The sequence below is a fragment of the Electrophorus electricus genome, chromosome 21 (assembly GCF_013358815.1).
Source record: "Electrophorus electricus isolate fEleEle1 chromosome 21, fEleEle1.pri, whole genome shotgun sequence".
NCBI classification, from domain to species: Eukaryota; Metazoa; Chordata; class Actinopteri; order Gymnotiformes; family Gymnotidae; genus Electrophorus; species Electrophorus electricus.
In genome coordinates, this window is record NC_049555.1 from 10,683,836 (window position 1) to 10,697,211 (window position 13,376).

General features: G+C 41.8%; 1 protein-coding gene across 1 annotated transcript in view; it reads left to right on the forward strand.

Moving 5' to 3' along the window:
• Nucleotides 1-13,004, forward strand: part of cd81a (CD81 molecule a) — a 23,997-nt gene extending 10,993 nt beyond the window's left edge. The window contains exons 3-8 of the mRNA XM_027017658.2: nt 8,179-8,276; nt 8,520-8,594; nt 8,808-8,924; nt 10,061-10,156; nt 10,415-10,498; nt 10,711-13,004. Of these exons, the coding sequence (XP_026873459.2) occupies nt 8,179-8,276; nt 8,520-8,594; nt 8,808-8,924; nt 10,061-10,156; nt 10,415-10,498; nt 10,711-10,773 (533 nt within the window). The 3' untranslated portion in view covers nt 10,774-13,004. The remainder of the gene's footprint in view (nt 1-8,178; nt 8,277-8,519; nt 8,595-8,807; nt 8,925-10,060; nt 10,157-10,414; nt 10,499-10,710) is intronic.
• Nucleotides 13,005-13,376: the final 372 nt, after the last annotated feature.

Genomic DNA, 13,376 nt, shown 5'->3' on the forward strand with positions numbered 1-13,376 from the left:
AATGTTCTTTCTTTCTGTTTCCCTCTCTTTATTGTGAATAAAGAGGGTAAGTTGAAAACTAATCCCGTCTATTTTCAGCAGCCTGAATTATCTCTATTGTGCATGTTTGGAAGAGAGGGATTTTTTTTCTTTGACAGGGCAGTTTGCTAGAGGGGCAGGCGAGAAAGAAAGACTTCTCTGAGGCTTTGGAAAATGTTAAATTCCCTTTGAGTCATCCAAGGTATTTCCTGAACATTTAAGTCTTGTCAGAAATGTGACTAACTGTGTGTGCAGTGGTGAGTCTCTTTGTATGTGAGGAGGACTGACCACAGAAAATCAGGGGTGACCTTGCAGGATTAACTATTTTAGTGGTCCTCTCAAGCAAAAAAAAGTAGATTTGTAAAATTGAAAAGGCAAAAATATTAGGTTTAGGGTTGTGTGTGTGTGTGTGTGTTCTACCAGTAAAGGTATACATATCTTGGGAGGAAAGCATTAGTCGCTGTTAACACCAAGCACTCATAGAGAAACAGCAGAAGGTATTAGCACAACCATAACACCAATATCTACTGAATACTAGTTTAACAGGGCCTTGACCTCATAACCTCTGGGGTCCATAAAGGGTCAGGGAGACACAGTGACTATTGTGGAGCCATGCGGGTGGCCATGCTGATGTCTGGGAACAGCTGAAGGTCTCACAGGAGCGTCACACTTGGCGGGTCCCAAATGACACGATGACAATTGCAGCATAGGAATAACAGAAAAATACTGAACAAATGCCATGAGAACACCTGTACTGCAACCAAAAAAATGTCAGTCCTCACAGGGACTGAAACCCCACAGTTTTACATTTGTACCAAATGTAAAAAGGCTTGAAAGTTCTGGCTTCTATCACAACACACCAGGCACCAAGCTAATGCATGTAATGGAAACATCAAAATGGCCATTAGATGACAGAAGGCCTTTAGAGACTCTTGGATGTTTTCGAGGTCTCTTGGTACTGGGTGGAGGTGGGCGGAGCATGTTCACATACAAGAGGAGTCTGCGGAGATCTACAGGGCTGTAGATCTTAATGCAGACATTACAGCCATCCTCATCTCGGTGCAGAGATCCAGGCTCACACCCAGCAGGCGGGCACACCCATCCCCACTCATTATGGCCTGTAACATGAGATAATTGCTGTGGACGTTAAGCCCATCAAACAGAGAGCATTGAAATGGCTCCAGGACAGGAGCTTGGCAAGCCTGAATCTGTGGGCTACTGAGCCAGTCACGATAGGCAGTCTGAATAACTAAATCATTTGTATTTCAAAAGAATTTGATTTCGCCATGTATACGGATTACACAAGAGCGTAAGATTCAGCAGGCACGAGCACACATCAGAATAACTTGCTGCAAGAGATGGCATGTAAACCTGATAAAAGGTGTGCAAATGAATGCACAAGAGCAAAATAATATGTGTTGTGTAATCACCCCAGGGACCACTGCGGTGGAGGGCACAGGAAAATACCTCGGTGGATCACCAAGGGATTTTCGGCTGCTATTTGCACAGTGATGAAATTATAGGGCTACACTGTAGCATGGTCTGAATCACCACCAAGGTTGGTTTCCATAGCAATGTCAACATGCAACATGTTTTCATCCGGTATAACAATCAAACACATTTACCAGCCATGTATGTTGCAGAAAATAAAAAGCAAAAATGTCTTGATGCAAAATTGTTTGGGTGTACTAGATCATCGTACATAAGCAAGTTTATGTGTGAGTATAGTTATAAGCCATATGAGGTAATGGTCTTGTAGGAGTGGCCGGGCAAAGGAGCTGACGGCCTGTGTGTCACGGGAGCAGGAGAAGGGCATGTGTCCAGAGACAGCTGCTGTGAAGTTTGATGTTGAAACAGGTGCTGGGCAGACATTTTCCTCAGCTGCCTCGCAGGAGCACACTCCGGGTCAGCTAAAGAAAGACCAGCTGCTCTGTTTAGCCATCGTGGCCCTGGTTAGCTTTAACCTCCTTCACACCAGTCATCACTGAATATCCTAAAATTGCTTAATGAGAATGCACATGCTGATGCTGACTGGATCAGACACAGTGCACCAGCAACATGGTCTCTGGAAAAGTGACTTAAATGATTTTTGTTTTAGATGATGACATAATGAGCCAGCATCCAATGAGCTCCTATTTGCTGTGCAGTTTTAATTTGGCAGTGTTTTACCACTGGTTGTCTTTTCTCTTCTCTGTAATTGGTATTCATGTGGTGGTGGTGGTGGTGGTGGTGGTGGTGGTGGTGTTTTTTGAAAATGAAATCCACAGCTGCTCAGTCATCTAGAAGTCTAACAATATTCCTAATAACCTTATTTTGTCAGGATAATGATAACATATCATATTGCCCATCACTACAGTGCCATCCCTAAGCGGTGTAATCAGCATGGTCATAAAGCAGGGTAAAGGAGAAAAATGTTGCATGACCTAGAAGACCAGAGGGAGCGCGATGCAGACGCACACACAGCCATCTCATCTCGCTCACAGTGGCTGTTAAGACAGTCATAGCCAGTCATGGGCTCGTAGGCCTCCCTTCCCTCGACTGTGACCTCAGAAGGAGGATCTCAGTTAGGGAAGATCTCAGTCAGGGAACACGCTACTTTGCACCGCATCGTATGCGGTCTTCCTCGACTGGAGAATGGCTCTGTAGTGCTTGGCCATGCGGGCTGGGGTGGTGTGACTCAATTACCTCTAATGAGAGGAGAGGAGATATATCCACAGAAAACAAATTACTTGAGTGGTTCTGCTTTCTTAATACATTGGCCCAGGATGAAGAAGAGCCTTTTGGTAGGGACAGCATTCCTGCTTCAGTCTAATAGGACTTTAGCATTGGGAGGACATTAGGACCTTGATATGGTTCACTGATTACTGAATATCTTAACGACAGTTTTAAGGACAGTTTATTTAATCTACATTCACAATTTTTTTTTTTTAACTCATAATTTTAACACTGTTTTTGTTGTTTATAGTTGAACCCACCAAAACAGCTGTATGTTATTATTTTGAAGAGGTGTTAATAACTGCCACTAGGGTCTTGCAAGTACAAAATACTTTATAAAGTGCCTTCATACAACACAGAAAAACACAAAGAGAAACATAAAACAAAATACCCTCCACAGAATATACATCTCTTGAGGGAGCTTTCAGTAAACCCAGAAATGTAATTGTTTGGCATTTTGTTTTGTGCTGCAGGATGGAACATGTAGGATATTACTGTAAGACCTGCCACTCATTAGGGTGTGTTGTACAAGAGTGAACCCATGTATATTTTAAGACACATTTAAGAAGGAAAGTTTAAAACCCCACCTAGTCTACAAGAACATCTAAAGAATCTAAAGCAGTTTACTAACATAGACCTTGGTAAACATAGGTGTTTCCCTGTTTGTTGTGAATATCTTCCAAGATGTTTCAATTTGCAAAGCTTCCCCAAGTCTGTTAATTTGTGAAATCTTCATTCTACATCACTGTAGCTATGTTAGAGAAGCCTGTGCTGTGGCGTTGTACTGACTAGATTTATGCAAGACAGGAAACGATATGTCGACAAAGTCACATAACAGAAGTCATAATTTCCCATTGATTTTATGGTTGCTGTATGTGTTAATGTTACTCACCTATAGTCTTTATATAGTTTATAGTCTTTACTATAGTTTATAGTCTTTAAAACACACCAACTCGTGTACACACCCACATACAGTCATGCTGTCCTATGTGAAAACTACCCACCCTCTAGGTTTTAACAGGAAGGAAGTTCATATAGTGCATCTCCCTGCATGCTTGTGTATGTAAGTTCAGCTTGTGCCACAGTGAGTTTCATGCTTGCATCCTGGAACACTGCCGTGTCTCCAGGGCCACCTCCTGGACTCAAACAGAGATGCCAGACACACAGAGCAAAATACAAGCAAGCAGAAATCAAAAACCTCTGTACATTCCCATGGCACTGCATGCAGGAGATGACAGAGCAGAGCTGTTCAGTTTCCCATGGCAGTGTCAACAAGGGGAAATGGGTTAATCCCTAGAAAACCCCAGAGAAAATTTACTGGAACTTTCATGTGTCAGGGTCTTGTGTGATGACTCATCAGTCAGAACAAAGAGGAAATTATAAAAGATAACTGTTGGCCATTTTATTAGAGCAAAATTTATACGAAGAACTTATACAAAAGTGATGATAAGCAAATAACTGCTGGCTTCTCTTGCACTCACCGGCACTGTGCAAAATGACCGTTGTGACAACCCAATGACAATAGTCTACCTGAGAATGTGTGACAGCCAAATTAACATAGTCTACCTGTTGATGTGTGATGGCCCTAACAGCTCACTGAATTGTCGCATCTTGAGTCATGCTTCATCTAGCTCTTGGAGATCTAAAGGATAGACTTCCTAAGAGCCAGAGGTCTAAGATGTCTTTTCAGTTAGTGGTGAGTAATGTCTACTGCAATATATTTGATCCCTGTCACGTTAAAATTCCATCAACACAAGCCACCGAGTCAAACCATCATCTTCATATTGGTTTTAATTGGAACCCAGAAGAGCAGCTAATGTATGTGCTCCCCTTTTAAAGGCCCAAAAGAGGGCTTGAGGTAATGAAAGGGAAAGTGCCTTTGTGGCCATCTGCCAAGCATGTAGACAAATACACCTATTAGACAACAGCCAAATGCGATGGATTTATGTGATCACTGTCAGGCTCTGTAAATTTCATTTCATTCATTTAGATTTTCGTCACGCTAATAGCTCGTCACATGTACAGTCCCCTTGACTGTTGGCTGTTTGGTGTAGAATATTCTCACTAAAGTTACCCTGCTATCTTGGTTCTGCTTGTCAAAGTATCAGTCCTGTCTAAGCAGTGGGGATCCCCCACATACCAAGCCTGGGGCTGAACCCTCCACACTTCTGCAGTGCATGCTTACTCATCAGGATTCGCATGTGACACGCCTCTGGGTAATAAAGTTAGGCTGAGTGCTTCCAGTGAGAAGCTAGAAGGATTCGCAGTCAAGGGTCAAGCCTGTTATGGTCAGCAGTGAAGTGGATGCGTTCCATGTTCTTCCTCACAGTTTCTTGCACTCTTTTTTTTCTCATCCTGTATCACTCTCTCTCTCTCACACACACACACATATACATCATCCTCAAACTCATTTAATAGGAAATGTATGCATATGTCAATATGTCCTCAGATCCACTTTCTCTCAATTTACCCACAACTCTCCCTCAGCAGATGAAGTCATGGAAATGTGTGGTAATGCGTGTTTTCTAAAATGACCGATGCCTTTATGCTAGCAGTGGGGCTACTGTAAATGACCATCTGTAAAATAGATTTGGCCTGACTATACTCAGCAGAAAAGAGAACAGGAAACAAAAACAGTGCAGACAGAAAGTGCCACTATGCTTAAATTATACCCAGCAAGGCTAAGGTCCTCAGGCTTGGAGTCACCAGCACAAATAGGATATAGCCTGCATGTAACTCTCAACAGGTCAACAGAAAGAAAGAAAACTTCTGAATTCTTCTAGGGGACCTAAGTGACAGCATCCTCATTTGTTCTCACTTGCCGAAGTGAGAACTGTGAACGGCATAGTGTCTAGCTTGTACATCAGTGTAGCATGGGTGGGCTTTTAAAACTCCCACTCGATACAAAGTAGTCTAAATACGATGGTAATTGTTTAAGGATGTAAAATCAGCATAGTGAATGGTTGCTCCTGCACTGAATGACCCACATGATAAAGGAAAGGTGTGGCCTTTAGCTGGGGGGAAATCCTCCCTCACCCCCTACACCTCCCTCCACTGGCAAAATAAATAAATCAACAAATTCTTACATTCTCTCTCTCTCTCTCTCTCTCTCTCTCTCTCTCTCTCTCTCTCTCACACACACACTCTCACACACTCTTTCCCCTGCTCCACAACACTTTCCAACAAGGTTCAACGTCAGCCCATCTGTTTGTGTTTAAAGTCTGCAGTGTGTGCTGTCTTTTCCTCTGCCTTTCTTTCTCTGTGTTTTTTTTTTACTCTTTTGCACTTTTCGTTCTGTTTCTTTCTACCCCCCTGGCGTCATACTGGCCCAGCATCTCTAATGCGACTCACTGGCCTTTATTTCATTAGTCTCCTTTTTTTTTTCCACACTTTGTTTTGCTGTGGCCATTCCGCTATGTGCCACGCCCTGCTCTCCCTCTCTCCCTCTCTCCCTTTCTCTCTCTCTCCCTCCTTATCTCTCTGCTTCCCACACTTGCTTTTTCTCTCCTCTAAGTGTTCTAATGTATAGCTTTTTTAATCAGTGGAGGGACTTGGTGTTCTCAGATTCATTCTTTCTCTCTCTCTCTCTCTCTGGCATAGGGCCAGGCATCTGCTCTTTGAATTAAACGGGAATAGCAGCTGCATTTGGCGTGTCAACTTTCTCTGCGAGCGCGCACACACACACACACACACACACACACACACACAGAGTACAGTGTGCAAGGCTATTGGGCGGGGCATTCCATGCGTACCCTTAAGAACACGCCCCTGTGCAGAATGCCTGTGGATTCCTTTGTTATGTGTACAGCTCGGCCAGAAGTGCCTCTTTCTTTTATTTAAACTCAGAACATCTCCGGAGTGGCTACTGTCCACTTTAACAAACAGTCATCTCAAGACATGTGAACCAGCAAGTGGGACAGTGCAGGGAAGAAAGTAGGTGGCAAGCCGCTTGCTCTGGGACGCTAACCTACATGAGAGAGCTGCAGCCAAGAACATATGAGATGGCGAGTGAGTCAGATGGTCAGAGAGAACGAGTAGACGGGGGCAAAGTGAGAAGGAGAAATGCGGCTGGTCCGCATTTTCCACCTGATCAGCATGCCGGTCACGGTGCGCTTGCCCGTTTTATGTCTGTCACAGGAAGTCCCGGGCTGACTGTGGTTCTTTGGGCCCGGTACTTGCCACCCCACACCCACTCACTCCATGGCGGGGAATTGATTTCCTAAAACAATCAGCGGTAATGGCCAGCGAGCACCATAGGGACGTTTGCAGTTCTTTTCAAACTGGGGGAGATGGGATCGAGTTAGTCCCCGGAGATGAACCGTTCCCTCGTCCTGAGAGCACGGTGGACATTATGGTTTAGATGGGAAAGTAAAAGCAAAAAGAGAAAAGGATGGAGAGATGAAGGATATCACAGTGATAAAAATATGATCAACGAAAAGACAACACCCCGGTGTCATCGAGGCCGAAACGACTTGTGTTACAGCGTTACAGGAACTTTCCTCAACATGCTTCACATATCCCTCCCGAGTTGCATTCGCATGACACTTGATGCTTGCAGACTGGGTTTGGGTATATGAGACAAAGAATGACTTCCTGCTCCCATCAGGCTGCGGAGAGCCTCGTTTAACATGAGCAGGGGCAGACTAGTCCACATAAAGGTGTTTAGTGCCCCTCCCCTCCTCTGGGCCCCTTATGTCAATCACACAGAACTGCACCTATCTGTTGGGGCTTCTCACTGTTTTTTTTTCCCCAGTTGCTGTTATGTGGGTGGGGTTTTTTTGTTGTTGTTTTTGCTTGTTTTTTAACTGCATGTATCATATCTCTCTGTCTCTCACTCTGTCTGTCTCCCCCCACCCTTTCTCTCTCACGCCCGCTCTCTCCCCTGCTCAACAAGGTCTCTGCCCTGGCAGAGTTGCCATGGTTACAGCAGTCAGCCAGTCAGGGCCTCTGCAGGATGTAAACAGGCAGGGAGATGTTGGGAGGGGATATTTAATTCGTCGATCCCCCACCCCCCACCCCCCCACCCCCGTCTAGTTTTTTTCCATAACTACCAACACATCACATTTCCTTCTTTCTTTCTGACCGTTTAGACACTTGTTACATAAAGACTGGTGAGATCCAAGGTTTTTATTTTTGGGAGATGAGATAATGGAAAGTGAAAGAGAAACGAGGCTATGGTAATCTTAATATGCTAAGCAAAGCCTCTCATTTTATTTCTTGGCGAATATTTTTATTGTAATTTAACTTGCTCACACCCTGACACCTGGTGGATAAAATGGAGTATTACATGTTCAGTACATATGTATGTACTGTATGCCAAACATAAAAGACTTTTAAGAGATTGCATTTTAATTTGCATTATATAATTTTATATAGATTAGTTTTAGTGTATATTTATGATATTCTTTTCATACGGAATGTTTTGTTGTTTTTAATGTTCTATAGGTGTCTATATCCTGATTGCTGTCGGTGCTGTGATGATGTTTGTTGGGTTCCTTGGTTGCTATGGTGCCATCCAGGAGTCGCAGTGCTTGCTTGGAACAGTGAGTCACTTGTCATCCATTCATCTCCCAGACCCATTTCTTGCGGTTTGATTCACTGTACTACTCGTTTGTTCACCTTTTAGAATGAAAACACTTGGCATTTGGATGTTCAAGTAGTCTGCACTACAGACTAGATTTAAGAATTCATCTGAAAGTTCACATCTAAGACACTATTCATACAACTCAGGACTCAGAAACAAAAAACAGAACACATTAATATTAGGACTTCTCTTCCTCCCATAGTTCTTTGCCTGCCTGGTTATGTTGTTTGCCTGCGAGGTTGCTGCCGGTATCTGGGGATTCATTCATAAGGACAAGGTAAGGGGGAACTATCCACCTACAGAGACACACAGACACATATTCCCACACATGCTTTATGTAATCAGGTACGTGGTTGGGCTTTGTCTGAGGCCCTTGTGCTGTCTGGGCAATGCTTTGCACTGCTGTTGCAAGTCCAGGTCTTGTCACACTTTTTTTTGGGGGGGGGGGGGGAGTTCCTGCAGTCACCCATCAGCATTCTGTTCATTTCAGATTTCTAAAGAGATGATTACCTTCTACAATTCTGTGTACGATAAAGGCATGATGGAAGAAATAGACCAAGACAAGAAAAATGCAGCAGCTACTGTACTGAAGGCTTTCCATGAGACTGTAAGTTCCCCTCAACTGTTGCTTTAGCATTGATGTGGGTCGGAATAAAGCATGGGGTGGCATTCTAAAAGGGCTATACAGCACACAGGACCTTCAGGGTACAGAAGTTAATACAGAGGTTGAGACACTGTATTATAGTGTATAATAAATTGCATTTTGTTTAATTCCATGGCTAATCTCATGGGAATATCAAAATTATCATATTCACATGACCTCAGCTAAGGAAGCCTTAATAAGGATATCGAATTCCATTTTCACTGCATCATCAACAATAAATCAAGGGTGTGGGTGGCTTAAGCATAAAATATTAAATAGCTGTGAGCAAAGGTTTCATTTATGTTCATCATATCATATTATATATTTACACGTGTCTTCCATTCTTTGTATCAATTCAATCAACTGTAACTTGGCAGAGCTTTCATTTTCAGTATATGGGTGCAAGCCAAAGATCTAGACACAGGCTACAAAAAACTGCATAAATCCCATATTAAGCAAATGTATATAACTGTAAATTTAACCCTAGTAAAAATTTAAAAATGTAAAAAATAAAAAAAAAGATTACAGTAAATATCGGAGAAATCATGTAGTAAAAACTGTTGCTACTTTGTAAAAAGCAACATCAGTATAAGTATATGAACATTCACGTGTGTATTTCATTGTTCAAGCAAAATTGTGTTTAACATGCCAAGTAGTAGTTGGATATGTTTAATGTATCAGACATATTCTGACTGACTTTGAAAAAAACATGCTGCATGATTCCATGGAAACAGCCCATTTAGCAGAGCAGTGGAGACTTTGGATACTACATCTACGTAGCTGTTTGTACTTTGAAGGATAAAAAGTAGAAATGAAAATGACAAGGAATTGTGTATAACTTGTTTCTTAAATGTAAAATGATATGGTATGGTTTAACAAATGCTTACAAAGGTATCTCTGCATAGTTGCACAGCACCCACTGAAGCACGGTCTGATCTTCTCCACATGACCTAGCTTTTCACAAGAAACTGTTCAAAAGCTGTAAAAAAAAAAATCTAATTCAGAAGCTAAAGATGTCAATATATTATTTGCTGCTTCCTTTGTTTGGTTACGTTTCACTTTTGTGTCTGTGTATATGAAATGTGCTCTCTGTCTTTCAGTTGCATTGCTGTGGCAAAGGTACCTTTACCTTAGTGGCCACTAGCTGGCTAACCAATCTGTGTCCTGGGAAGAAAGACAACAACAACATTACACCGGTAAACTACTCATAAACATATAGTCCTTTCTGTTGCTAGGATAAATTGATGAAATTTCACACAATTTTCTGTCGTTTCTGGCTGCCTGTCTCAATTGATGTACTAGCTTACGTATTGAACAGAGACCATAACTGGACTGATTAACAGGAGTGTATTGTTTGACCACACAACTTGCTCAGTGCTCTTGTAATCCAGCTGGCACTGTACTGAGATGTGTATAAACTGGAATTAAAAATGACTTGTGGATTCTCTTTCCAGGACTGTCACTCCAAAATCACAGAGCTCTTCAATGAGAAGATCTACCTGATTGGTATCGCAGCCTTGGTTGTTGCTGTTATTATGGTGAGAGAATGTCATGGGTGTGTGTGGGAGAGAGAATGAGAGAGGAGAAAAAGAGAGAGAGAGAGAGAGAGAGAGAGAGAGAGAGAGAAAGAGAGCATTTTCTGTTTCAGACTATTTCAGGTTAATTTCAAGCTTGGTCATTGTAACGCATGCCTTCATTACTATTTAAAGGTGTCCAGTGCCATGGTCCTAGTTTTTCTCTCTTTCCCTAGATCTTTGAGATGATCTTCAGCATGGTGTTGTGCTGTGGTATTCGAAACAGCCCAGTGTACTGAAACCGCATTGGCTAAGGAGCCTGTGGACGTGTGGCTCTGGGAGACACCAGCCAATGAAGTGAAGGAAAGCTACTCTTAAGGGTTAACTTTGTATCTACCATAATAATGTAGTCAGTTTGTCTTATGGAACAAGGATGATTTTATTCCCTAGTGTCTTTTGTTTTGTTTTTTTTATTTTATTGTTGTTGCTATGATCCAGCCATGACTGTCCCTCTCTGCACTTTGTGTATGCTATGTACTATTGGCACCAACTGCTTGTTGATAATTATGCCCATGTACACAATGGCAGAATGTGACAGGTGACAATTACATGTGCTCACTCTCTCTCTCTCTCTCTCTCTCTCTCTCTCTCTCTCTCACACACACACACACAAACAATTATACTTTAAAGTTAAAGGTGTAATGCTATTGCTTTTGTTTCTGTCATTTTCATACATTTGTACAAACAACCTGTATATACTGGCAGCCCTGAATGACTTTCCAGCATGGAGATCGTATTGAACAGACGCATTGACCTTCTTTTGCTGAATGCCTGTTTGTCTGTTTGCTCCTGAGAAGTGGACCACTAATAAACAGTTGTAGGGAGAGAAAGAGGTCAAAACGCGAAACGTAGTGGAACTAAGAATGTTGTGGTCTCTGTGCTTTCTCGGCTTCCTCTGTGCCATGGAATATGGGCCAGCCTACCGCCCGTCTCTGTAGCCATCGCGAGCATGTTTTAGGATCCCAGATGAATGTTCTTTAAACCTTTAAATGTCTCTGTGTGACTAACACACTAGCAGTGTCTTCTCCTTGCATGCTGTCTGCTTAGCACGGTTGGAAACCCCGGATTCTCTTGCTTAGCTCTTGCTCTGACTGCTGGGGTCCCTCTGCCTTGCGACCCCTGGCCACGGCCACATTCTGCCATGGTGAGGTCTTATAAACGCCTCTCAGCCTTATTAATATATTGTCCTACCCCATAAACACCTACACTGCATACCTAGAATGTCCTGTTGGTTCCTAGTGGAATTTCCTTTTTGTATGTTGTACAATATCTTCTCTAGCTATTTGCTAGAATGCTTTAGAAAAAGCATTAGAAAAAAAAGATGAAAAAGATGATAGTATTTTTTTTTTTCTCCAAAATTCTGATGGTGACTCCTCTTTGCCAAATCGAAAGTGCTGGGAGTTGCTTGAAAATCTCATAGCTGTAAAATCACTCTACTGAAAATACTGTAAGATTTTGGGGTGTATGTGCATGATGTGTTGAAGTGAAGTCCATTGGAAAGCTTTAGGTCCCTGATGCTTAGTCCTAGCCCCTGAATCCAAACCTGCTCTAGTTTTTAGTGACCATGGAATGTTTAGTTCCACTAATTGACCACTGTCATCACACCTAACTCCTAGATTGGAAACAGGTGCAGAAATGGGTCCTCAAGAATCATGGAATGAGTAACGTGGTTCTAATTCATCCAGGATTGGTTTTGACAAGCTCCAAGACAACCTCACTGTCATTTTTGGTACTAGCAGTTACTGCAATACCTCTACTATCCTCTAGGTGTCACCCAAAGGGTGTTCATTGACCCAGTTTTTCAAGCTCAAGGTCAAGCAATCATTATGGTGCCACTTTAAACATTTTCTGAAACAGGAAAGGTAATAACAGTAAAGTTATTAATGCTTCAGTGTGTTTGGGGAAAGTCTACCAACATCACAGGAGAAAATATACCTAAATGTTATTTAGTAAATGATTATGATGCACTTCTTCAATCATTTACATCTCACTTAAACCAACACATTCACATGCACACACACTATATATTTTGTTTTCCTACATGCAATCTGCAACTCTGTAATGTTAACACATAATGCCTATGCTAATATGCTGAAAACTGTCTTGTAATATGTACAGCAATATATTATTGTACTAATGACTATGTAAAGGCAATATATGCCTTTTTATTGTGATATCTTTTTTTTCCTGGTACTTTGTCTATGTAAGCAAAAAAGAGGACAGAGATTCCAGTTAAAGCTTTCCAGACACTGTGGGATCCTTAAAGGTCAATAGACTGACTAAAACATTAACTGGACAGTTTTGGATGAAAAACTGTTTTGGATGAAAAGAGCTGAAATCATGAATTGGTCATTATGATCTTTGCAGGACCCAGACTGGCAGCTCTCACTCAGATCTCTGGCCTGATTTACCACTCATCATTTTTGGTTCAGTTTTGTTGCAGAATACTAAATGTATTTTACAAATAATACCTCACCGTGTCATCTGTTTTTTTTTTTTTTGTGTGTGTGTCTGATCATTTAATGTCCATCACATATGATATATAAAGCCTAGACTAATAATTTTAACATCTTTTGGTGTTCAAAACAAGGTGGGAAATAGGATCGAATAATGGAGAATAAGACAACTAATGGGTGCTTTTCACGACCAAATTTCTTTAATAGTGCCTTATACAACCAACGTTGTATAAGTTCCATCCATTTGTGAACTGAACAGTATATCCATGGCCTGGGTAGTATATTCAGTAGTGCTTAATTTCCTTCTGTCCAGTGAGATCTATAAACGATTCACTTACTTTATACGGCACTGGTTAAAATAAACGTATTGCTATTTATTGATGCAT